The sequence below is a fragment of the Labeo rohita genome, chromosome 20, assembly GCF_022985175.1.
Source record: "Labeo rohita strain BAU-BD-2019 chromosome 20, IGBB_LRoh.1.0, whole genome shotgun sequence".
Lineage (NCBI taxonomy): Eukaryota > Metazoa > Chordata > Actinopteri > Cypriniformes > Cyprinidae > Labeo > Labeo rohita.
This window is the reverse complement of record NC_066888.1, coordinates 31,408,923-31,435,723: the sequence shown is the minus strand read 5'-3', so window position 1 is coordinate 31,435,723 and position 26,801 is coordinate 31,408,923. Positions and strand designations below refer to the sequence as shown.

General features: G+C 33.6%; 2 protein-coding genes across 4 annotated transcripts in view; both read left to right on the top strand.

The window, feature by feature from the left end:
- Window positions 1-9,464, top strand: part of rnf8 (ring finger protein 8, E3 ubiquitin protein ligase) — a 10,555-nt gene extending 1,091 nt beyond the window's left edge. Inside the window, exons 3-8 of one of the 2 annotated variants that reach the window (XM_051139525.1) lie at window positions 1,572-2,264; window positions 5,900-5,962; window positions 6,043-6,132; window positions 6,442-6,549; window positions 8,012-8,216; window positions 9,126-9,464. In XM_051139525.1, coding sequence (XP_050995482.1) covers window positions 1,572-2,264; window positions 5,900-5,962; window positions 6,043-6,132; window positions 6,442-6,549; window positions 8,012-8,216; window positions 9,126-9,319 — 1,353 coding nt within the window. In that variant the 3' untranslated portion in view covers window positions 9,320-9,464. Of the gene's footprint in view, window positions 1-1,571; window positions 2,265-5,899; window positions 5,963-6,042; window positions 6,133-6,441; window positions 6,550-8,011; window positions 8,224-9,125 lie in introns of both variants that reach the window. The other variant, XM_051139526.1, reaches the window with a different exon arrangement.
- An 8,012-nt stretch (window positions 9,465-17,476) lies between these two features.
- tcte1 (t-complex-associated-testis-expressed 1) lies at window positions 17,477-26,318 on the top strand. Of its 2 annotated transcripts, XM_051139293.1 has the most exons (5): window positions 17,477-17,556; window positions 17,730-17,908; window positions 20,196-20,764; window positions 22,346-22,795; window positions 26,033-26,318. In XM_051139293.1, the coding sequence occupies exons 2-5, from the start codon at window positions 17,740-17,742 to the stop codon at window positions 26,192-26,194; spliced, it is 1,350 nt and encodes a 449-aa protein (XP_050995250.1). In that variant the 5' UTR covers window positions 17,477-17,556; window positions 17,730-17,739; the 3' UTR covers window positions 26,195-26,318. The 2 variants fall into 2 exon arrangements, with proteins under 2 accessions (XP_050995250.1, XP_050995249.1); XM_051139292.1 differs by lacking the exon at window positions 17,477-17,556 and having other exon boundaries at window positions 17,715-17,908.
- The last annotated feature ends 483 nt before the right edge of the window (window positions 26,319-26,801 follow it).

The window sequence follows — 26,801 nt, the reverse complement described above, 5'->3', positions numbered from 1 at the left end:
AAAGAGTATAAATGCTAAAATAACACTGCCGTTTAAATGTAAAACAGAAATAAATAAAGCTAAATAGAAATATTTTAAACAAAAATAAAAAAACTAATAAGTCTCTCTCTCTCTCTCTCTCTCTCTCTATATACAATATAATAGTATATAAATATTAAAATAACTAAAATAATTAAAGCTAAATAGAAATATTTTAAAACAAAAAATAAGTGACACAAGCACATGACTTAGACAAAAATTAAAATCATGAGAGTAAAAGCTCATTTAAAATATTTATAATTACTATAGTAGTAAATATATTAAAATAACAATGGTGGGATCTAAATAAAACAGAAATAAAATGTAAGAAAAAATGAAAGCTAAATAGTAGTATTAAAAAAAAAAAAAAGTAAATCACACAAAATTAAAATAACACTGGTGCCATCTTAATATAAAATAATAATAATAATAAATATATTCTATAGAAATATTTTAAAGAACAAATACAAATTTAGAAAACGCGCATACCAAAAATGACTGAAATTAAAGCTAAATAGTAATAGCAAATAAAATAGCAAAAAAAAAAAAATCGAAATGGCGAAAACAACAAAATTAACATTGCACTAAAATAAAAACTGGAAAAATGATTTAAAAAAGCAAATTAAATATAAATAAATATTATAATCACACAAAATTAAAATAACACTGGTGCCATCTAAATGTAAAATAATAATAAATATAATCTATAGAAATATTTTAAAGAACAAATACAAATTTAGAAAACAGAAGTAAAATAATAAGTAAAATCTCTAGAAATATTTTTAAAGCATAAATAAAAATATAGAAAAAGCACATACCATTTTTACATACTATTATTTTTACAATTTAAACTAAAATTCAAAAAACTAAAACTAAAAATACAGCTAATTCAAATAATTGATAACTATTAAAATAGTGTATGTGACCCTGGACCACAAAATCAGTTTTAAATAGCACGGGTATATTTGTAGCAATAGCCAAAAATACATTGTATGGGTCAAAATTATTGTTAGGATATTAAGTAAAGATCATGTTCCATGGAGATATTTTGTAAATTTCCTTCCGTAAATATCAAAACTTAATTTTTGATTAGTAATATGCATTGCTAAGGACTTCATTTGGGCAACTTTAAAGGTTATTTTTCTCAATATTTTTATTATTTTTTTTATTTTTTGCACCCTCGGATTCCAGATTTTCAAATAGTTTTATCTCGACCAAATATTTTCCTATTCTAACAAACCATACATCAATGGAAAGCTTATTTATGCAGCTTTATTTCAGCAGATTATGTATAAAACTGTTTTTGTAAAACAGAAATGCTAAATAGAGATATCAAAAAACTGCCAAAACCCATAACAAAATTACTAAGATTAAAAACAGAAAACCTAGAAATAAAATTATATATTTTATGTATAATAAATTATTAAAGTATAAAATAATTTCAAATATTAATAATATGCAAATAATACTAAAATAACTGCCATGTAAATGTGTGTTTTGTATGTTATTTTATTTAAATGTGTTTAACTTGTTTTTCCTGTCTTTATACCCAGAGTCTGAATGGCGTGTGGGTGAACGGGAGTCGGATACCACCTGGAAACCCCTGTTTACTCAAGCAGGGTGACTCTGTGCGCCTCGGCGTCCCTCTCGACGGCAACCCCGTGGAGTTCGACTACATCCTCGTCCAGAACAATTTCAGTGACGTTAAATCCTTCTTATCTGGGAATCTCAGCAAAGAATCTGCCTCTGCTTCCGTAGGCCAAAAACTGAAAAACTCAAAGCGTAAGTTTGATGGAGACGAGGCGGAGCCGTGTCCCACGCAGCACTCCAAATCCAAGCTGTACCGCAGCTCCGGCCCGGATAAGTCACGTGCACAGGCCTGCCCATCCGGGGAACGACGGGAAACGGAGAAATTTTCCTCTAAACCCCTGGAGGAGGACAGATGCGGCGATAAAGCGGGAAGCAGCTCGAGCGGCGGCGGCATTGAGAGCAGTCAGCAGCTGGCTAGCGTACAGCGCTACAACAGGAACCTGATGGTCCTGAAAGGCCGCGTGGGCGACACGCAGAAGCGCGCGGCTGAGCTGGAGCGGCAGCAGCATCAGACGCCGGAGCGAGAGCGGGAGATGCAGGATCTGCAGGCGCAGCTGGAGCTGCTGCGGGGTCAGCTGAGGTCACAGCAGGAGCAGGCGCTCCGACGCATGGAGACCCTGGAGAAATCCTTCTGCGAGGAGGAGCGACGTCTGGAGGTAAGTGACCAATGGGAAGGGGTGTTTTTTTGGGCGGGTTTGTAGTGAATGGCTGCATTTGTTCACAAATCCTCTCCCGAAAGTGTCCACCGCACCAGAATATTCACCAGAAGTAGTATCCAGCTAGTTTGCGCTTATTGTTTTATGAGTACTGTGAATTCGGATATACAGTACTGCTCTGCTTGCATGATGCAATTTTGGCTACAGCCAAAGTGAACTGATGACCAGTGTCCTTAGTGGTAACTGAAAATATCAAAAATCATTTTCATTATTTGAAATTAGGCTGAAATAAAATATGAATATTAGATTAAAAACCTATGTAATATTAGATGAACAACTGAAACAAATACAATGGGAAGTTCTAACATTATCAAAACTAGAATAAAAATACATTAAATCTAATTTTTACAGAATTTTATATAATTATATTTTATAGAATTTTTACGTTTTTATAGAAGCATAAAAACTTAAAGGAGTAAAATAGAATAAAATTAAACTGAAAATTTGACAATGGAAGTCAATGCTAATTAATATTAATAAATACTGTAATAGTATATAAATAATACTAAATCAAAGTGGGTGAATTTCATCTATAGCATCAACACAGTGAGAGCTGGAGTGAGGTATTGTTATTTGAAATAAAGTTAAAAAATATAAATATAATTTTAAATCACGAGAGTAAAAGCGAATTCAAAATATTTAGGAACACTGTAATAGTAAATAAATATTAATATAACACTGGTGTAATGTAAATAAAACAGAAATAAAATCTAAGAAAAAATGAAAGCTAAATAGTAAAATTAAAAAAAAAAAGCAAAAAATGACAAAAACGACAAATATTGCACTAAAATGAAAACTGAAAACAGATTTGAGAAAGTAAATTAAATATGAATAAATATTATAATCACACAGAATAGCACTGGTGCCATCTAAATGTAAAACAGAAGTAAAATAATAATAAATATATATCTATAGAAATATTTTTAAAGAACAAATAAAAGTTTCGGAAAAAGCATGTACCAAAAATTACTGAAATTAAAGCTAAATAGTAATATTTACAAAAAAAAAAATTAAAAATGGCAAAAACAAAAAATGAATAAAAAATTGCACTTAAAAAAAAAACGAATTATAATATATAATAAATATTATAAATATTATATAAATATTATAATCACACAAAATTTAAATAACCCTGGTTGCCATCTATATGTAAAACAGACGTAAAATAATAAGTAAAATCACTTGAAATATTTTTAAAGATATAAGAAGAAAAAATATAAATATAATTTCAATGAAAACAAAAAAAATGAAAATGTTGCTTTGGTAGCTAGCTGAAATAAAAGTTTAAATTTAAGTACTAAAATTAATGCTGTTGTAAAATAAATTAATAATACGTAGTTATTAAAAAATACAAATGATTGCCAACAAAATTACCAAAGCAAACATTAAAATGAAATTAAATGTATAAAAGCAAAATTATTAATTAGTGAATATTATGATCAAATATAAATAATACTAAATTGAAATACCATGGTAAACTAATTTCAGAGCCATATCAGTGTATCATTTTGACAAGGTTTGGATGAGCACATTTGCTATATTAATATTTAGATTTTTTTTCAGAATATTTAGTACACATAGCTCTTTTCCATTTGGAGTCCATGATCATCAAAAAATATTTTTGTTATTTGAAATTAAGTTTTTATATATATGTATATATGTATGTATGTATGTATATATGTATATATGTATGTATATATGTGTATATATATATATAAATATATATATATATATATATATATATATACATATATATATATATATATATATATATATATATATATATATATATATATAAAATTTAAATGAAAAACCTAAAAATAATAATAATAGAAATGTTGCCTTGGCAACTACCTGAAATAATAGTTTAAAGAGAAGTACTAAAAGTAATACAATTGAATACAATTGTATAATAAATTAATGCTAAGTAGTAATTAAAAAATATAAATGATTAACACAACAATTACTAAACCAAAAATTAAAATAAAACTGAATGCGTAAAAATAACAGCTAAATTACTAATTACTAAATATTATGTTATACTGTTAATAAATATTATAATATAATATATAAATAATACTAATCGTAATACCATGTTAAATAAATTTCAGAGCCATATCTAGTGCATTGTCACAAAAATCGGATGGGCAACTTTACAATATTAATATTTATATTTTTTTAGAATCTTATCTAGTTCACATTACTCTTTTCCATCTGGAGTCCATGATCATCAAAACATATTTTTGTTATTTGAAATAAAATAAAAAATAAATATGTAATATAATATAATATAATATAATATAATATAATATAATATAATTTACATGAAAAACTTGAAGAAAAAAAAGGAAATGTTGCCTTGCCAATTGTAAAATAAATGAATGCTAAATGGTTATTAAAAATACAAATGATTGACACAACAAAATATATATATATATGTATATGTAATAAGTATGTATATGTATGTATATATGTATAATGTGTGTGTGTGTGTATATGTGTGTGTGTGTGTGTATGTATGTATGTATATATATATATATATATGTGTGTGTATGTGTGTATATATATATATATATATATATATATATATATATATATATATATATATATATATGTATGTATGTGTGTGTGTGTGTATGTATGTATATATATATATATATATATATATATATATAGTTTTTTTTTTCTTTTTTTCTTTCTGAATATATCTAGTACACATAGCTCTTTTCCATTTGAAGTCCATGATCATCAAAAAATATTTTTGATATTTGAAATAAAGTATATATATATATATGTATATGTGTATATGTGTATATATATATATATATATATATATATATATATATATATATATATAAATAAATATAAAATTTAAATGAAAAACTTAGGAAAAAAATAAATATGTTCCCTTGTCAACTAGCTGAAATAAGTTTAAACTGAAGTACTAAAATTAATAAAATAAATTAATGTTACATAGTTATTAAAAATACAAATGATTAACACCACATTACTAAAGCAAAATGAAATGAAATGAGTATATAAAAATAAAAGCTAAATTATTAATAAATAAATATTATATTATCCTGTTAATAAATATTGTTATATAAACAAATTCAAATAAAACTGATATATATATATATATATATATATATATATATATATATATACACAAATAAAAGCTAAATTATTAATTAAATATACTATTAATAAATATAGTAATTTGTAAATACTTAATCAAAATCACACATTTAGATGAATTAATAAAGCATAAGCTTAAGCTAAATTCATGTCTGATCAACTGGAAACTTGATTTTCTAAAGATTCCAAAGGCTATCGAACACATTTCTTTGGATGAGAGCCATGATTTAAAATCTAAAAGACTGTGTTTTTTTGGATGAAGCAGGTTTGAATGTTCAGTTCTCTCTCTACAATATTTTCCTAGTTATTTTTAGATGATCTATTAATAAAAAGAACATCATTTTACAACTTATTTCTGGCATAACAGGAGGCGGGTCATAACATAAAGCTGTGATAATGTTGTCTGTGTGTTTACACAAATATGTTGTTTTCCCAAGACTGAAAAAGCACAACAGAACGAGGACGGCTTGAAAAAGCAACTTGAGGAGGCGTTGAAAGAGGTAAGAAATAAACAGCATATCATAAATATTTTATGAACTTAAGCGCCGGTGTTACATAATGTTTTCCTTGGCTTCACCAGCACCGGAAAGTTATCGAGGAGCTCAAACACGCTCGAGAAGGATTCAAGGAAGTTCTTCAAGCCAAAGATAAGGAGCTGGAAGTTACAAAGGTAGTTATGGGAAACAGATATGCAATAAAATAAATGCAGATAAAGAGCTAAATAAAGGAGATTAATCGTTTAAAGGGTTTGCCAAAACAAAGGTGAATTTTTGATGAATTTCCGAGCTGTTTTTTTCTGTGTAATGAAAGTGAAACGCGGTCTGTCAGGCGCCGAAAAGTTTTCTTAGACTAAAACGAGGTGTGCATCACAATCTTCATGGGTGACCAGATTCGTTTTTGTGGAAGTGTAATGACATAATGCCTAAAAAGATAAAAAAATAACCCATTCTGTGCAATAATTTGTAACCTTCTCCCACAGGAAGAGAAAGAAAAGGCCAAAGCTCAGAAAGAAGAAGTGGTCACACAGATGACTGAAGTGTTGGAGAGTGAACTGCAGTGCAGCATTTGTTCTGAGCTCTTTATAGAGGTAAAACATGATGTGAAAGGTCGTGTGAAAAGATGTAGGAATGACAGGGAAAGAACACTGACGTTTCAAAATATCAAAGTTATTTTTTATAAAAGTTCAAAAACAGTGTGTAGGTTGATGTAGTGTTTTGTGCAAAAACTCCAATGGAAGTATACAAAGGCCCCTGAAGTATTTGTATGCTGAAATCATACTTAAAAATATTCACATTTCATTGCATTTGATATAAAATATCAAAGTGGTAATGCAAACAGAAAATGCTCAAGGTTGTTTTTTTTTTTTGTTTTTTTTTAGAGCCACACTCTGTTGAGTGTTGTTCATTACTTTAATTGTCTTTCTGATAATCGCAAAGATTCCAAAATGCTTAGCTTTTGTTTATTTTGAGTGATACATTTGTTTCATTTTTTTTTTTCTTAATGTCACAGACTTTATTTTGTGAATTGTTTTGATTGGAAAAAATGTATTTTGTTATATACACTACCACTTAAATGTTTTATATATAGCTTTTTAAGTTTTTAAAGAAGTCTCGTCTGCTCACCAACCCTGCATTTATTTGATAAAAAGTACAGCAAAAACTGTTAAAAAAAAAAAAAAAAAAATAAAAATATTGAAATATTGAAATATTTTTACTATTTAAAGTAACTGCTTTCTATTTGAATATATTTTAAAATGTAATTTATTCCTGTGATTTCAAAGCTGAATTTTTAGCATCATTACTCCAGTCACATGATCTGTCAGAAATCATTCTAATATTCTAATTTGCTGATCAGAAAACATTTCTTATTATTATTATGTTTTCAGGTTTTTTTTGATGAATAGAAAGTTCAGAAGAAAACTTCAGAAGAAAATCATTTGTAACATTATTAATGTCTTTAGCGTCACTTTTGGTAAATTTAAAGCATCTTTGCTAGATAAAAGTATTTGTTTCTATAATTTCTTTCCCAAAAATTAAAAAAAAGTACTTAACTGTTTTAAATATTGATAATTAGCAAATCAGCATATTAGAATGATTTCTGAAGGATCATGTTACACTGCATTTATTTGATTAGAAATGCAGTAAAACAGTAATACTGTGAAATATTATTACAATTTAAAAGAAATGTTTTTTATTTGAATGTGCTTTAAAATGTAATTTATTCCGCTGATGCAAAGCTGAATTTTCAGCATCATTACTCCATCTTGACCGTCTTGCATAGTCAGATTTGGATATCAGCATAATGGCTGGTCTGTTTTGCAACTTACTGTGATGTAAAGTGACCAATCAGAGTTTGTTTTGCTTTTATTTGCCATTTCATGATGGATTTCTCTGAAACAACACCACAAAAATAGACAAGGCCCACACATTTATAAATAAAACAAAGTTTTGCAGTGCTTTTCCAGTTTTGCATATAGTGTACATACATCTGACAGTAAGTGGCTGTGCATAGGAAACTGCTCTCATCCTTTGACCTCTGTGACCCCTCAGGCCGTGACGTTGAACTGCGCCCACAGCTTCTGTCAGCACTGCATCCGAGAGTGGCGCAACCGCAAGGACAAGTGTCCCATGTGCTGGCAAACCATCACGTCTCAAACGCGCTCTCTGGTCCTGGACAACTGCATCGACCGCATGGTGGAGAACCTGAGTGCTGATATGAGAGAAAGACGCCTGGCGCTGATTAATGAGCGGAAAGGTGAGAGGTGCGTGACACTGTTTTTCAACATTTAAGGTGTAGTTCACCCAAAAATTGAAAATTAGCTGAAAACGTACTAACCCTCAGGCCATTCAAGATGTTGAGGAGTTTGTTTCTTCATCAGATGTGGAGAAATGTAGCATTCCATCACTTGCTCACCAATGGGTGTGAATGGGTGCCGTCAAAATGAGAGTCCAAACGGCTGATTAAAAACATCACAAGTAATCCACACCACTCCAGTCCATCAGTTAACATCTTGAGAAGCCAAAAGCTGCATGTTTGTAAGAAAACGAATCAATCATTAAGGCTTTTTTGTAACTTCTAACTGATTCTTCTGGCCAAAATATGAGTTCATAATCCATAATAATGCTTCCTCCAGTGTAAAAGGCCATCTCCCGTTGTCCTCTCGCATCAAAATGCACCAACTTATTTGTTTAGAGCTGTTTTGGTTTGTAAACCGTACTTAATCTGTGCAGATTTCTCTCCTGATTCAGTCTAGATGACTCATATTTTAGTCGAAAGTCATGTTTTAAAGTTAAAAACAATGGACTTGGAGCCATTAATTGATGCCCTGGAGTAGTGTGGATTATTGTGTTTCTTTCAGGTGTTTGGGCTCTCATTCTGACGGCACCCATTCACTGCATTGAATCAATTGGTGAGCAAGCGATGCCTTAAATGTGTATTTGAATGTTTTCTTTACACTAATCTGAAACAACAGGTTATGAAAAGCCAAATAGGCCAAAATGCATGAGAAAAGTGTTTTTGCCTGCTTTGTATCAACAATATAACCAACAGCTGTGCTGCTTTAAACTGTTAAGATCAGGTATGTTCTCATAAAAACAAGTCTCAGAGTATAAGAATAAAGTCCTGCCTGAAACACAAAATCTAAACTCTGTACTCTGTTCTCAGGCCAGAAAGCGAGCGTCTCTCCTGCAGTCGTGGTAATAAACGACGACAGCGACAGCAGCAGCAGCAGCAGCAGTGATGCGTTCTTTCAGAGCGACAGCTCCGTGTTCCTGGACTCCTCCGGGTCTAACGACTCTCTGGTTCATTTCCCCAGCGACGATGACTCTTCCTGGACAGACGAGGACGATTATCTCTGAAAAACACTTCAGACATGCACTTGTAAAGAATACAGCTCATTTGTTTGGTTTTCCTTTAGCCATGCGTATTTTTATGTTTGTAGCTCACTGTATGATTGTTTGGGCTTTTCTTGTTAAAATAAACTTTATAATTATTTTGCACCCAGCCATTTGGATGTCGTTTTAATCAAATTTGTACAGAACTTCACATACACCTGCAGAGCTGCACAGAAAGGCATTCTGTGCAACGTTGTTTCATCTACTAAGAATTTCTCTGGAAATCAGCTCAGGAAATGTGAAAAAGCTTTCTCACTTCCATTATAATCAATAATGCTGTGTTGACTGTTGATTTAATGGGAGCAGTTGGTCATTTCCAGTATTTGACACAAGAGGGCAGCAGTGTGTTATGAGTGTTTAATAAATGTTGCTCAGTGTGGGCCTGTGTATGCCTTTTGAATGTATTTAAATTTCTACAATTCTCACATCCTTTAAAGGAGAAGTCCACTTCCAAAGCAAAGATTCACATATAAAGTTATATAATATTCTGGTTCAAGACAGTTAGGGTTTGTCAAAAAACTCAGATCGTATTTTCTCCCTCAACTTACAACCTACATCACTGTAGAAGTGCCGACACAGTCTTTGCAAAGTGAACATGCAAAGACGATCAAACACCTTTAACAAAAAGGTAAAACAGCGATATAGGGCGATTTTGAAGTTGAGGGAGAACATGAGATGGGAGTTTTTCAACGTACCCTAGCTGTCATGAACTGGAACAAAAACAAGACGAGCGTTTGAGATTAAAAAGTATATAAATTGAAAATAATCGATCGTTTCGCCAGACCCTTCTTCCTCGGCTGGGATAGTTTACAACCGCATTTGTGATCATTTGAAGCCACATTTAAACTGCATTTTGCAAGTTCAAAATCAGGGCACCATATCAGTCCATTATACGGAGAAAAATGCTGAAATGTTTTCCTCAAAAAACATAATTCCTTTACGACTGAAGGAAGAAAGACATGAACATCTTGGATGACAAGGGGCTGAGTACATTATATGTGAATCTTTGTTTTGGACATGGTCTTCTCCTTTAAAGCAAAACAATTGAATAGGCTAAAAAAAGAAAAAGCTTATAACCAGTGTTGGGGAAAGTTACTTTAAGAAGTAATGCAGTACAATGTTGCGTTACTCCCTAAAAAAAAAAGTAAAAAAACTAATTGTGATACTTTTTATGGAAAGTAATGTTACATTAGTTTTTCTAAAAAGTAATGTTACTTTACTAGCTACTTGAAAAAAGTGATCTGTTTACACAACTCGTGTTACTTGTAATGCCGGTAACTTGTAGCAAAATAATCCCAAAATTACTAATCATTAGTAGTTGTGTTCTATTTTAAGTTTTCTGAAGTTTTTTAAAATATGCACGAATTTGCATATATTTCAAGAACAGAAATCTGAACATTGCATAAAGGCAGGTTTCATTTCAGGAACATTAGTGTTAACGGTTTTTACAGAGGGGATTTTTGATTTCTCTTTTTGTTTCTCAGAAAATACTATCAACAGCTAGAAATAAAAAACATTTTCACGATGTTTTAATAATAAAATGTTATATAAATCATATACAAATTCCTCTGTTAAAACCTTCAAATTACAGATAGGAATAAAACTAAAAGTTGATGCATACAAGTGCTATTAATAGGAACAAAACATATTTTTTTCGAAAAGAATAAGAGACTTATTTTGGATGTTTACTTTCCACTAGTCTGAAAGAAGCAAGTAAAGTTGACCAGTGCATTAAAAAAAAAAAAAAAAAACAATGATTTTGCCTATTGTGTCTTGCCTTAAAAATAATCAAGTTGACCTCACTATTTGTCAAGCATCATTATATAGCTCATACTTAAGGTTAGAGATTTGAATAAACCCTTTACTTTTAAGTGTTAAACATTTTTGGTGAAAAAAAAAGTATTGGGTTAGAAGATGCACCATTTTATGCCATTTTTGCAACACCTGGTCATTGCATCAGCTATTTTTCCATTAGCAAACACCAAAAAATCTAGACAATCTGAGCTAATCTCTTGCATGTTGTATTGGTTTTCCAGTTTAACCATTGTTTGTCTGTCCTGGAAGCCCAGAATCGGACCGAACTGCACAAGAGTCTCGTGATCCATGAGTTTGAAGCAGCTGTCGAACGCCAGCGCTGTGAGTCACCCAGCTGGGCCTCATGGAGAGCGCACTTCACCGCCAACGTCTGCGGCTCTCCTGTGTCATTCCAGTCTATTAGCGCAGCGGTATGGGAAAACGTGGGTCTTGTCAGGTGGGATTACATTGGCACGACAGTGACGGGCTGCCTCGGGCTGCACGTGGTCTGCGGCTCATGCGTTCTCATCATTTATGTGTCGTAAAGAAGAGCATGGCAGCAACGCTTTCGCCTGCAGCTCTGTCTTTCTCTTTCTCGCTTGTCTTGTTGGATTGGAGGTTCAGTGCCGCACTGCGAGTGGCTTGATCTCTTTCTAGGAAGATTTAATGAAATGATCAAACCATGAGAAGCAGTTGACTCTGTCTGATGTTGTAATGTTGAGGTCATGACCTCATGACCCTGAAATATGAAAGCCCCTTTCTGTCATGGGTTTCTCAAAATTAGACTAGAGCTCTAACAACAAATGAATGATTTGCGCCAAATTTCACAAAAAGCTTATGGATTTAATTCTAATATATGTCAGACAGTGATGTGAGTTGCTGTTTTTGCCACTCTTCTGAGAAAGATTTATCCACTTGTTTTGCCAGTGTACCCACACAGAGAAAGTTTTTTTAATATGCCTATAGGAAAATATAACTTAATAAATGTGTTTCCTGCTGGCTAAATTTCACATACAAAAACCTGCCTCTAAACCACTCTTAAGTTGATCTAGACAAGTATATTGAAAGTATCCAAAGTTCTGTTAATCCTAAAGCAGCGAAAACTGCATCTTTATATTTATTCTATGTACTTTCAAGGTGAAAAAAAAAACAGTGTGTAGAAATGACTTCCGATCCGAATCAAAAGATTTGCGAACTCGCTCTGAAGTTCCGAATTAAATCAAATAAGCTCTTTAAGTCCCCGTCTGAATCAAATGATTGCGAACCCACACTGAAGTCCAGATCTGAATCAAATGATTCGCAATCTGCCATCTGAAATCCTGATCTGAGTCAAATAATTCCGATCTAAATCTAATGATTCGCGAAATGATTCGTGACTCGCTCCGAAGTTCCGAACTAAATCAAATAAGCTCTTTAAGTCCCGATCCAAATCAAATGATTCGCGAACCGCCCTCTGAAATCCCGATCTGAGTCAAATAATTCTGATGTAAATCAAATGATTCGCAAACCATAATTTCAGATAAAGAACTTCAGAGAGAGGTTCGCGGATCATTCGATTCGAGAAATGATTCGCGACTCGCTCTGAAGTTCCGATCTGAATAGAAAGATTCGCGAACCCGCTCCGAAGTTCCGACCTAAATCAAATAAGCTCTTTAAGTCCCGATCTGAATCAAATGATTCGCGAACCCACACCGAAGTCTAAATCTGAATCAAATGATTCGCAATCCGCCCTCTGAAATCCCGAGCTGAGTCAAATAATTCCGATCTAAATCAAATGATTCGCGAACCATAATTTCAGATCAGAACTTCAGAGAGAGGTTCGCGGATCATTCGATTCGAGAAATGATTCGCGACTCGCTCCGACGTTTCGATCCGAATCGAAAGATTTGCAAACCCGCTCCGAAGTTCTGACCTAAATCAAATAAGCTCTGTAAGTCCCGATCTGAATCAAATGATTTGCGAACCCACACCGAAGTCCAGATCTAAATCTAATGATTTGCGAACCATAATTTCAGATCAGAACTTCAGAGAGAGGTTCACGGATCATTCGATTCGAGAAATGATTCGCGACACGCTCCAAAGTTCCGATCCGAATTGAAAGATTCGCGAACCCGCTCCGAAGTTCCGACCTAAATCAAAGCTCTTTAAGTCCCGATCTGAATCAAATGATTCGCAAAGCCACACCGAAGTCCAGATCTGAATCAAATGATTCGCGATCTGCCATCTGAAATCCCGATCTGAGTCAAATAATTCCGATCTAAATCTAATGATTCGCGAAATGATTCGCGACTCGCTCCGCAGTTCCGATCCGAATCGAAAGATTCGCGAACCCGCACCGAAGTTCCGACCTAAATCAAATAAGCTCTGTAAGTCCAGATCTGAATCAAATGATTCGCGAACCCACATCAAAGTCCAGATATGAATCAAATGATTTGCGAACCATAATTTCAGATCAGAACTTCATAGAGAGGTTCGCGGATCATTCGATTCGAGAAATGATTCGTGACTCGCTCCGAAGTTCCGAACTAAATCAAATAAGCTCTTTAAGTCCCGATCCAAATCAAATGATTCGCGAACCGCCCTCTGAAATCCCGATCTGAGTCAAATAATTCTGATGTAAATCAAATGATTCGCAAACCATAATTTCAGATCAGAACTTCAGAGAGAGGTTCGCGGATCATTCGATTCGAGAAATGATTTGCGACTCGCTCCGAAGTTCCGATCTGAATAGAAAGATTCGCGAACCCGCTCCGAAGTTCCGACCTAAATCAAATAAGCTCTTTAAGTCCCGATCTGAATCAAATGATTCGCGAACCCACACCGAAGTCTAAATCTGAATCAAATGATTCGCAATCCGCCCTCTGAAATCCCGAGCTGAGTCAAATAATTCCGATCTAAATCAAATGATTCGCGAACCATAATTTCAGATCAGAACTTCAGAGAGAGGTTCGCGGATCATTCGATTCGAGAAATGATTCGCGACTCGCTCCGACGTTTCGATCCGAATCGAAAGATTCGCGAACCCACTCCGCAGTTCCGACCTAAATCAAATAAGCGTTTCGAAGTCCCGATCTGAAACAAATGATTCGCGAACCCGGACCGGCATCCAGATATGAATCAAAAGATTCGCGAACCGTTTCGATCTAAATCAACTGATCTTCGATCCGTAGGCCCGATCGCGAATTATTCAGTTCGTGAAATGATTCGTGAACCGCTCCGACGTTCTGATCTGAATCAAAAGATTCACGAACCCCTTTCCGATCTAAATTAAATGATTTGCGATACGTGCTTCGAAGTCCCGATCTGAATCAAATGATTCGCGATCCAATTGGAGCGCTTCGAAACAGTGAATCATTTTGCGATGGTTTAACTGATTCAGGGTTTCGAAAAGCTTCGTTTCACCCATCGCTACTTCACTTACACTACTATCATCACAAGCGATGTCGAAATTTACAAATAAATGGCTCTTTTGATCTGTTTTTCTAGTTTACAGCACTCTGAATTCTGCTACTAATTTATAGTGTTCTTTGTCTGTTTGATTACGTCATTAATTGATCTTTACCACACATCTCTGCCATATGTGCATCAAGCTACTACTACATATATTGTAAAAATGTCAATTTGGTGTAAAGCTGCTTTGCAACGATATGTATCGTGAAAAGCGCTATACAAATAAATTTGAATTGAATTGAATTGAATAGTGAATCGCTTGAACTGAATGATCATAGTGACGAGTTTGAATCGATCGGAGCGGTTTCAGCGTAAATGACTCAATTGAATCGGTTTGTCTGTTCCTCCACTTTTCGCGTCTTCTGCCATGTTTATACAACACTGTCAGTACTACTGGATTAGCTCGCTAGTTTTATGACATTAACTAAAATAAGTTCAATAAAATTAGATTACAAATAAAATAGGCCTATTCCATCCCAAATATAACATCCAACACAAATCTACGAAGATATAAGGTAACCGGTTTGATGTAACTAGCACTCCAGTCCATTAATATGACGAGCTGCACCTCAAAATACATGTTAGATGAAAACATTGTGCATTATGATCGAGTTTGTAGCTTAATTCACCATATTTGAAATTGTTTGAGTAAAGTTTTATTAAAATGGCTAATTTATTACTCACCAATATGAGTTTATCTCACAATTCTGAGTTCATATCTCACAATAATTACTTTTAGTAAAATTTAAAATTTATATCTTGCAGTTTTGAGTTTGAATGTGATTCCAAGCTTATATCCTGCAGTTGACTGTTGTGTTTGTCTTGCCATTCTGGCTTTGTTTCTCACAACTGCAAGTTTATATCTCACAATAAGATCTTTTCTTAGAAATGCAAATTCATATCTCAAAATTCTGACTTTATATCTCACATTTCTAAACTGGAAAAAAGTCAGAGTTGTCAAGGCAAAACAGTCCAAATTGTTGCAATTACATAAAAAAAAATATATAATAATCCCATGGCAGAAGCAGGCATTCGTATCTTTGCAATTACAGTTTTTGCTGTGTCAGTGGTTATTTAAAATTACATTTTGTTGCAGTTTAATTAGATTTTTATGTGAATTTGCAACCATGCTTGTAAATTTTGTGTGGTTGCTTGGGTTATACACAAGGGTATGTGTGTTTTTGTAACACTAATCTTAAATATGGACCTGTCTTGGCTTTATTTGTGTGATTTAAAAAGGCTGACGCATTTCTCCGGCTGCCGACGCTCTCAAAACAAGGTGTCTGATGAAGCGTGACATTAGCTTTTGGGGCAAAATGGACGAGTATTGAAGAGGCCTGAAATCTCAGCAGTTTTGGGGTGTCAGTCAAACACTCTTGGCGTCCTGCAGCATGTCTCAAAACTGCTGCTGAGGTCTGGAGTCACTTCAGGCTGTGTCTAGTTGTTCATGCTGAGGTTGGCGTGAGAATAATGAGTGTTTGGAAGCTAACGCTGATTATGCATTTGTTTGTCTAGACAGGCTTAAGATGACTTGTACGCCTCAGATCACATAGTGCATAACTCTCACAGCTAACAGGGAACGTTCTCAGAATGTGAATTATGAACATATGTTCTTCCAATAATGTTAAGAGATCATTATCTGGTCTTGTTACCACAAAAACATTCTTTATACAAAGTTCATGGAATGTTTTTGAATGTTACTGCTTGTTTCAGAATGTTAGGAGAAAAGTTAAAAGTAACATTCCTGAAATGATAAAATGGAATCTTCAAATGGAATTTTCAAAACATTTAAAAAACTGGATGTTTTAACTTTCCAAAAAACATTCAGAAATAGCATTTTCGTAATGGTTTGTGACATTACTTTTATGGCAGTTATTAAAGTTTTTGATAGCTATCCCCCCCCCCCCCAGTTCTCAAATAAATACAATTAATTAATTAAATAAAAAAGGTTTTATTTATTTACTTATTCTTGACATTTTTTTGGGCTGTGAGGCCCAGAAATGCCAAGAGATTCACTTTAGGCAAATTTGTTGAATGATTGCAATAACTTTTGCAATCATTTATACAGTCCGTTTCTTTATCAACTGAAGTCAATTCAACAATTTTTATTATTATCAGTTTTCACTTTCATAAGATATGCATTGAGAGGATGTGTTTCCCACGCTGCCTGTGTCCTCATGTGCAGGTGCTGTGGTTAGATTCACCATACGATGATGCATTGAAGTTTGACCTCATTTTCAGGTGTGTGAAACATCTCTCAAATGTGATGTTCCCATGCACAATATTTTGCAATAAATCACTTCTTTAATAATGCAATGCATTGTCATAAAAGTAATTGTTTTTCCCATGTATGCAATCGTGCCCTTCCACAGTTTACATTCAAGTAAATATATATATTTTTGACAAATAAATATTTAGATTTGCATAACCTGCCCCAGATAAGCATTACACAAGGGAAATCCTCAGCTGGTTCTGAGGTGAAGCCTTCATTCACAGTGATTTGCATGTGTCTGAAGTGAATTCCTGGGCTTGTGTGAACTGAAACACATATGAAATGTTATTTACTGCGTGTGTATGCAGAAATTAACATAGCGTTGCACAATCTGTGAAGTCTCATTTGTTGCATAAATTATATTTTATACAAAATATGTATTATTTTATTTATTTCACGTCAAAATACGAAATATTTTCTATTTTATACTATATTTTGTGGTAAAATTAATACGTATCCCAAAATTTTACCTTAGTTTTCCCTTTGTCTTATACATACACGTTTCCGTTCTTCATTCTTCCTTCTGCCTTACGTGCATTTACATAGTGTGATGGTGTGATTTACGGTTTATTTTAATCACGGGTGAGGCTGTTTCACACATACAGCTTACAGTATAGGCGCGTGATCAGCAGCGAGTGACGTCTCTGTTACTATGACAACAACAAACTTTATGGAGGAACTGAAAGTGAGTATCCAATATTTTGAATCGATCTAACTAATCACTGAGTTTAGTGTGTTTTTATTATTTAAACTTTAAATATGTTGGAAATACACAATTACGTCCGTCAAGAAAAGTTGTTGACCTCCTGCAGCGTTAATGAGTTGTATTTATTATTCCTGATTCTTGTTTTCTGCCAGTTTTAGCAGTATGTCTCGGAGTCAGTCTTCACGGAGAACCGGGAGCATGAGGCCGGTAAACGCCGCCGCTGACGTGCGGAAAATGCGCAGCATCATCGCGGAGGATCCTGAATGGTCGCTGGAGCTGGTTCCTCTGCTAACAACACTCTGCCTGCAACATATTATAAAACACTTTGAAGGTAAACAATGTAATTTATGTCTCTCAGATAGTTTATATTCATAAACACTATAGGCATTAAGCTTTATATATTGAAATTATGTTTATAGATGTTATTTATGCAAGTCTGCGCAGATGAATAGGGTAAAAAAAATTACTAATGGATATCAGAATACTTCCCTAGTTGATTGATTACACTAAGAATTGCAGAAAGTTTTTGTATTATAAGTTTTCTAAAATGTAATGTCTAAATATGCAGCTGAGGCTTTATCAAATTAAATATGCACTTATTTGCACACAACAGACATCTTTCAGGTTAAAAATTCTCATTTCGTTTTGTTGACATATTAGAGTATAAGGTTTTTACAGAGGGGATTTTAGATGTCTGATTTTAGTGTGCATAAATCAGAAGAAAATAAAATGTCACCATGTTTTAGGATTAATATATTATATCAGGCAAGCATATTAACAAATCTCTATAAATATCTTCAGAGTGTAAATAGCAAAACTGTAAAATTTGCAATTAAAAAATTGCAATGGAAAATTTGGTGCAAGTGCTGCTAAAATGGAGAAAAAAAAAAAAACGGTCTTAAAAATTAATGTATTATAAGTGAAATATACAGGCGCAAATAAATAAAGTGCAATAATATTTTTGCAAATGACATGCAGTATGAAAAAAATCCATAAAAACCTTCAGAGTGTAGATAGCAATAAATCTGTACAATCTAGAGGGTGCATGTGCTGCTAAAGTGGAAAATTTCTTTTTATGAAAACTGTCTTTATTGAAATCTGCAGACACAAATAGATAAAGTGCAATAATAAAACCAGGTGAATGATATGAACAAACCCCTCAGTAAAAACCTTCAGAATATCAATATAAATGCAACTATAAAATTTGGTGCATTTACGTGCTGCTGAAGTGGAGAAAAAAAACGGCCTTTGAAATATATGTATTATAAATGAAATTTACAGACGCAAATAGATAAAGAGCAATAGCAAACTTTTGCAAATGGCTTGCTTAAAAACCTTCAGAGTATAAGAAGGAATAAAACTGTAAAATTTGGTGCATGTAAGTGCTGTTTAAGTGGAGGAAAAAATAATTTTGAGAAAAAGGCCTTTAAAGATATGTATTGTAATTAAAATCTACAGAAGCAAATAAATAAAGTGTAAAAAAAAAAAAAAAAAAAAACAGGCAAATGATATATGAACAAACACCTTCTGTAAAAACCTTCAGAATATAGACAGGACTTAAACTGTCAAATCTGGTGCATGTAAGTGCTGCCTAAGTGGAGAAAAACTCATATTGAGAAAAATGCCTTTATAGATTTGAATTGAAATTGAAATCTACAGAAGCAAACAGATAAAGTGTAATAAAATCAGGTGAACGATATATGAACAAACCCTTCTGTGAAAACCTTCAGAACATAGATAGAAATTAAACTGTAAAATTTGGTGCATGTAAGTGCTGCTGAAGTGGAGAAAAAACTCATTTTGGAAAATGACCTGTATTGTAATTAAAATCTACAGGTGCAAATTTACAAAGTGCAATAATAAAATCTTGTAAATGACATACAGTACAAACAAACCCCTCTGTAAAAGCATTCAAGATATAGATGGCAATAAAACTGTAAAATTTGGTGCATGTAAGTGCTGCTGAAGTGGAGAAAAAACTCATTTTGGAAAATGGCCTGTATTGTAATTAAAATCTACAGTTGCAAATATATAAAGTACAATAATAAAGTCTTCTAAATGACATACAGTACGAACAAACCCCTCTGTACAAACATTTAGAATATAGATGGGAATAAAACTGTAAAATTTGTTGCATGTAAGTGCTGCTGAAAAGGAGAAAAACCCATTTTGGAAAATGACCTGTATTGTAATTGAAATCTACAGGTGCAAGTATATAAAGTGCAATAATAAAATCTTGTAAATTATATATAGTACGAACAAACCCCTCTATAAAAACATTCAGAATATAGATGGGAATAAAACTCAAAAATTTAGTGCATGTAAGTGCTGCTGAAGTGGAGAAAAAACTCAATCTACAGATGCAAATAGAGAAAGTTCAATATTAAAATGAGGAGAAAGATGTATGAAACCCCTCAGTGAAAACATTAAGAATATAGATAGAAATAAAACTGTAACTGGTCTGAAACCGCATGTTTTAAAAAGCCCAATAGCCCAAAATCTGATGACCAGTTTATGAAAAAAAACAAAACAATGTTTTTGCCTGTAATTTCTTGCTTTAATGAAAAGATGTTCTCAGTTTACATGAAACCTGTATTAAAGCCTGTACTATTTTGCAGGGAACCCTATTCTGGATAAACTTGCGCCCAACTATAAAGCCTATGTCCTCCAGCGCCTACCAACGTCTCTTCCCTTGACAGTCACTGCAAACCTCATCAGTGATGAGAGCTACTGGAAACGCTGCTGTGAAAGTCGCTGGGCTGTCTGTGACGTCTCCACATACAACAACAGCTGGAAACGCATGTTCTTCGAGCGTCACCTAGAGAACATCATTGAATTCTTCATCCCAGATTCAACAGACACCAAGACAGTCCTGGATGTGGTGCCACTGTGTCGAAACTTCGTAAAGCGACTGAAAGTCTCTCAGCTGCTGCCACCCATCAAAGAGTCGCCCAAGTTTGACGAGGACGACCGTTCAGATTGTGCCAGCGATACGGGCAGTGAAGGACCCTCCATGGATCACTTTGATTTTCGTATTCTGCTCGACAAACTGCCGAACCTGGAAGAGCTCAGTGTGGTGTATGGAGTGAAAGGATGCGGCATGAACTTTGAGTGGAATTTGTTTGAGTTCACCTTCAGAGACTGCGAATCCCTTGCAAAAGCCCTAAATTCCTGCAAGACTTTACAGGTTCAGTTATTGCAATACATTTATACTTTTATATAATGCAGTACTTTTGCAAGAAAGCGTAAATGTACTTAGGGGAATGCAATACTTTTGCAAGGGAGTGTAAAGTTCCTCAGGGGAATACAATACTTTCGCAAGAGAGCGTAAAGTTTCTTGGGTGAATGCAATACTTTTATGAGAGAGAATATAAAGTTTTTTTGTGGTAATGCAATACTTGTGTGAGGGAGTGTAAAGTTTCTTTGGGGAACACAATTTTTTGATGAGAGTGCGTAAAGTTTCTTGAGGAACACAATACTTTTGTGATAAAGCAGTAAGTTTCTTGGGGAAACGCAATACTTTCATGAGAGAACGTAAAGTTTCTCAGAAATGCAATACTTTTGTTTCATGGGGGAATGCAATGTTTTCATGAGAGAATGTAAAATTTCTTGGGGGAATGCAATACTTTCATGAGAGAGCATAAAGTTTTTTGGGGAAACGCAAAGTTTTGGTGAGAGAACTTATAGTTTCTTGGGGGAATCCAACACTTTTGTGAGAAAGCGTAAAGTTTCTTGGCGAAACAATGTTTTTGTCAGAGAACGTAAAGGTTCTTGGGGAAATGCAATGTTTTCATGAGAATGTAAAATTTATTGGGGGAATGCAATACTTTCATGAGAGAGCATAAAGTTTCTTGGGGGAACGCAATGTTTTTTGTGGGAGAACTTAAAGTTTCTTGGGGGAATGCAACACTTTTGTGAGAGAATGTAATGTTTCTTAGGGAAACGCAATACTTTTGTGAGAGAGCGTAAAGTTTTTTGGGGAAACGCAATGTTTTTATGGGAGAACGTAAAGTTTCTTGGGGGAATGCAATAGTTTTGTGAGAGAGCATAAAGTTTCTTGGGGAAACGCAATGTTTTCATGAGAGAACTTAAAGTTTCTTGGGGGAATGCAATACTTTTGTGAGAGAGCGTAAAGTTTGTTGGGGGAATGCAGTTTTTTTAAAGTTTTTGGGGGAATGACTTTTGAGAGCGTAAAGTTTTGGGGGAATTTCTTTTTGAGGGGAATGCAATACTTTTGTGAGAGAGCGTAAAGTTTTTTGGGGGAATGCAATACTTTTGTGAGAGAGCGTAAAGTTTCTTGGGGGAATGCAATTTTTTTTGTGTAAGAGTGTAAAGTTTCTTGGAGGAATGCAATACTTTTGTGAGAGAGCGTAAAGTTTTTTGGGGGAATGCAATACTTTTGTGAGAGAGCATAAAGTTTCTTGGGGGAATGCAAGATTTTTTTGGGAGAGAGCATAAAGTTTCTTGGGGGAATGCAGTACTTTTGTGACAGACCGTAAAGTTTCTAGGGGAAGTGAAATGTTTTCGTGAGAGAACATAAAGTTTCTTGGGGGAATGCAGTACTTTTGGGAGAGTGTTTCATCTTAAAGTTATTACGTTTTTTCGAGTTTTACATCTAATATTTATATTTTAGTTTACTTAAGATCAATTTCAATTAGCAAAAAAGATTTTTATTTTTTTACTTTTAGATTTAGTTAACAATAGCAATTTTTCAGAGCATTGGTGCATGTTGACAGTTGGTTGTTAAATTCCCATTTTGTCGCACCAGGTCTTCAGGATCCATCGCAGTAAGGTGGATGATGAGAAGTGCTGCGTGCTCGTGAGCCAACTGCTGGATCACCCGTCCCTACAGGAGCTCAACTTTTCACATAATCACATTGGTGACCGTGGAGCCCGAGCCATTGCAAAACTCCTGAACCGCAGTCAGCTGAAGAGTCTGGTCGTCTGCAACAATCAGATCAGAGGTCCAGGAGCTCAGGCACTGGCTCACGCTCTGTCCAAAAACACCACCCTGATGTCCCTCAACCTGAGGCTCAACCGCATCGGGGATGAAGGGGGTCAAGCTCTGGCTCAGGCTCTGGTGAAGAACAACACCTTGGCAAACCTTCACTTGGGGGGAAATAACATGACCGAACCCACAGCCGTGGCACTGTCTCAGGCCCTCGTGGAGAACTGTACCCTCAAGAACCTGAACCTGTCCAACAACAGACTGGGAGTTGTGAGTAGACATCAGAATATGATATTTCAAACACATTTTCTTCTACTTTTTTCTCATCTTGGTTTTGGTACGTGGATAAAAGTAAAAGAGACAACATTTCAATTGTTGTTATATAAATATAAAATAACTAAATATTTATTAAATAAATTGATGAATATTAAACACAAATAAGCAAAAATTAAGGTAAAACAAAATTAAAACAACAAAAAATATCTAACAAAGTTAGTTTAAGGGAAATAAACTTTTTTTTTTACCCATTGATAGACCTTTTTCGTATTTTTAAGCATAAGCTACACTTAATTTTAATTATTTTTTAAGAAAACAAGACTTTATTTTATCTGAGTTGCAAAATAATATGATATTAAGTATTTTCTGGAAAAAAAAGTGAAATTAAGTAAACTTTATGTTAAAAATAAGAAAATATCTGCCAATGAGGTAGGAAAAATAAACTTGTTTTCCCTTAATTTTATTGTTTTTATTTATTGTAATTATTATTATTATTCAGTTTTTTTTTCCACCTGAAATTCAAAATCACATAAGAAAGTAAGTCTTGTTTTCTAAAAATAAATAAATAAATAATTTTTTTTCTCTTTTTTTTTTAGCTTCACCTTCACTTTATTTGTGTTTTATTATTTATTTATTTATTTATTTTTTATCTTTTACCTGAGATGCAAAATAACATGAGATATTAAGTCTTGTTTTCTGTTATAAAAAATAAAAATTAGGTGAGGTTAATGCTAAAAATGTGAAAAATATCTACCAATGGGGTATAGGAAAAATAAACATGTTTTCCCTTTGTATCAATTAAAAAAAATTCCCTTGTATTTTTCCCTTGATTGTTTTTTCTCAGAAACCAAAACAATTTTGCATTTGAAGGAAATGAATTTTGATTTAAGACTGTTTAGATATTTTTACTGGAAAATGGTACAAAAATACTAAATATAAAAAGTATGAAAATGTATTTAGACTTGTAAATGTCATCTTTTGGATGTTAAAATTGGCAGAAATCAATCCCATGTAGTGGCAAGTGAAAAGAAAAACACTTTAGAAACAGCATTAATTACAATCTGGCAACCAACACTATAGTCTCATACTATAAAATTTACATTCTCTATTTTTACTATTCCTGTTAAGCATGACTGCAATCAAAAACAAATGACTTTTTAAAGCACTTAATTGTCTGTAAGGAGATGAATATAAAATGATGCTGCCCTGTCGTTCACGTTCAATAATTCATGTCTGTAGGATAGATGTGCGCCAACAGACGTGTGGGATGGGGATTACCTTCCTCCTGGGACGGATGGTCCAAATGCTTCCTGCATTTATCCGCTCCTCCCATTTCCGTTTCAAGGCAAATCATATTTCAGACAATCGGCTCTCATTCAGGGAAGAGCTCTGGCGCTGAAAGCATCTCAGTGCAGCCGCGCTGCAAAATGTGATATGCCTTGTCATTCGAGCACTTCGACCTTGTGTTGGTGCGATGCCATTTACTGTAGAGAGATTTGGCACTAACCATAAAAACTGATACTAAGTCACAAGTCTGTTATGTTAGTCTATTTAAAGATGGCATAAATACATTAAAAACAAAAGTTTTAGTAACATGAAAATTCGACTGTATTTCTATGTTTCTGGTTTTATTTACCCATTTTAACACACACAAGGTGAAAATTATACGCTACTGTTCAAAAGTTTGCAGTCAGTGAGATTTTTGTGAAACACATTTAATATTTCTATTCAGCAAGGAAACATTAAATTGCTCGAAAGTGACTTTAAAGACATTTATATGTTACAAAAGATTACTTCACATAAATGCTGTTCTTTTGAACTTTGTTAATCAAAGAATCTTGAAAAATAAAATGTATCACAGTTTCCATGAAAATATGAAGCAGAAAAAAACTGTTTTCAATACTGAAAATAATCAGAAATGTTTCTTGAGCAGCAAATCAGCATATTAGAATATGATTATAATTTTTGACGGATCATGTGACACTGAAGACTGGAATAATGATGCTGAAAATTCAGATTTCATCACAGGAATAAATTACGTTTTAAAATATATTCACATAGAAAATTCTTTTCTAAATTCTAAAAATATTTCACAATTTTTGATCAAACAAATGCAGCCTCGATGGGCAGAAGAGACTTATTAGGTCTTAATAAATTGACACACACTACCAGTCAAAATTTTTTTGAAAGAAGTTTCTTTTGCTCACCAGGCCTGCATTTATTTGACCTAAATTACAGGAAAAACTGTAAAATTCTGAAATATTTTTACTATTTAAAATAACTTCTTTCTATTTAAATATATTTTAAAATGTAATTTATTCCTGTGATTTCAAAGCTGAATTTTTAGCATCATTACTGCAGTCACATGATCCTTCATATTATTCTAATATTCTCATTTGCTGCTCAGAAAAGATTTATCATTATAATTATATTGAAAACAGCTGAGTAGAATTTTTCAGGTTTCTTTGATGAATAGAAAGTTCAGAAGAACAACATTTATGTAAAATAGAAATATTTTGTAACATTATAAATATCTTTATCATCACTTTTGACCAATCTAAAGCATCCTCCCTAAATAAAATTATTAATTTCTATAATTTCTCAACTGTACTCAACTTTTAAAAATATTGAAAATAACAATAATAAAAAATGTTTGAGTAGCAAATCAGCATATTAGAATGATTTATGAAGGATCATGTGACACAGGAGTAATGATGCTGAAAATTCAGCTTTGATCACAGAAATAAATTTTATTTTAAAATATATTCAATTAGAAAGCAGTTATTTTAAATAATAAAAATATTTCACAATATTACTGCTTTTACTGTATGTTAGATCAAATAAATGTAGGCTTGGTGAGCAGAAGAGAATTCTTTAAAAAACATTAAAAATCTTTTGAATGGTAGTGTAGTTCTGCACTGTTTTATACTTCTTGTGCTGAAATGTTGTCTTTTTTTAACTTTCATGCTTATGTAGTATAGACAAAATCAAGTCTTGCCTTCTAATTTTCACATCAAATATGTTTAACTGGAAATACGTCACAATACAGAAGTAAAATGGGTTGCAAAGTCATTTCATGTTGGGTTTGGTTTAAAATACGAAGCCTTGAATTAAATAAATCGACCCTAGGTCTTCTTTAATGAGCATCTCACACAGATATTTCTTTAATTTGTGTAAAACACAGCAGTGTAATCCAAACGAGACGTCACATCTCCTGTGTGTCTCCTGCAGGACGGCGGTAAGGTTCTGGAGGAAGGGATGTCCCATAACAGCAGTCTGGTGGAGTGTGACATCCGGCTGACCGATGTGGGTCAGGACAGTGAGTACTGCATCACTCAAGCTCTACGCACCAATCAGAGCCAGACCGCACGCAAAAATCAAACACAAATATGATCCCAGTGCCAAAGTCTGAGCCTGCGAATAATTACAGACCACTGAAAAACATTGTAAACAAATAAAAAATGACCAAAATCACTCTTACTGTATGTATTTTTCATAAAACAAGACACTACTGTTGAATAAGGTTAAAAATTAAAGGAGAAGTCCACTTCCAGAACAACAATTTACAAATAATTTACTGACCCCCTTGTCATCCAAGATGTTCATGTCTTTCTGTCTTCAGTCGTGAAGAAATTATGCTTTTTGAGGAAAACATTTCAGGATTTTTCTTCATATAATGGACTTCATTGATGCCCCAATTTTGAACTTCCAAAATGTAGTTTAAATGCAGCTTCAAAGGCTCTAAACGATCCCAGCCGAGGATGAAGGGTCTTATCTAGCGAAACGATCACTCATTGTTTTCAAAAAATAAAAATTTGTATGCGTTTTAAGCACAAAAGCTTGCATAACACAGGCTCTCGGATGCGCGTCCATGGGTCGTTCTTGAACGAATCTTTAATGTGACTCGGGAAGAATGAGTCGTCTCGGAGAGTGATTCGTTCAGTCGCGCATGCGCAACATCCTGTTAGGTTCTGTACTGGAATTAGTTCACCTGTTCTGA

Excerpts from the sequence above, each read along its gene's own strand:
- tcte1 (XM_051139293.1), top strand. The coding sequence starts at position 17,740 with ATGTCTCGGAGTCAGTCTTCACGGAGAACCGGGAGCATGAGGCCGGTA. Across the intron at positions 17,909-20,195 it reads TATTATAAAACACTTTGAAG|GGAACCCTATTCTGGATAAA; the intron begins GTAAACAATGTA and ends ACTATTTTGCAG. Across the intron at positions 20,765-22,345 it reads ATTCCTGCAAGACTTTACAG|GTCTTCAGGATCCATCGCAG; the intron begins GTTCAGTTATTG and ends TTGTCGCACCAG.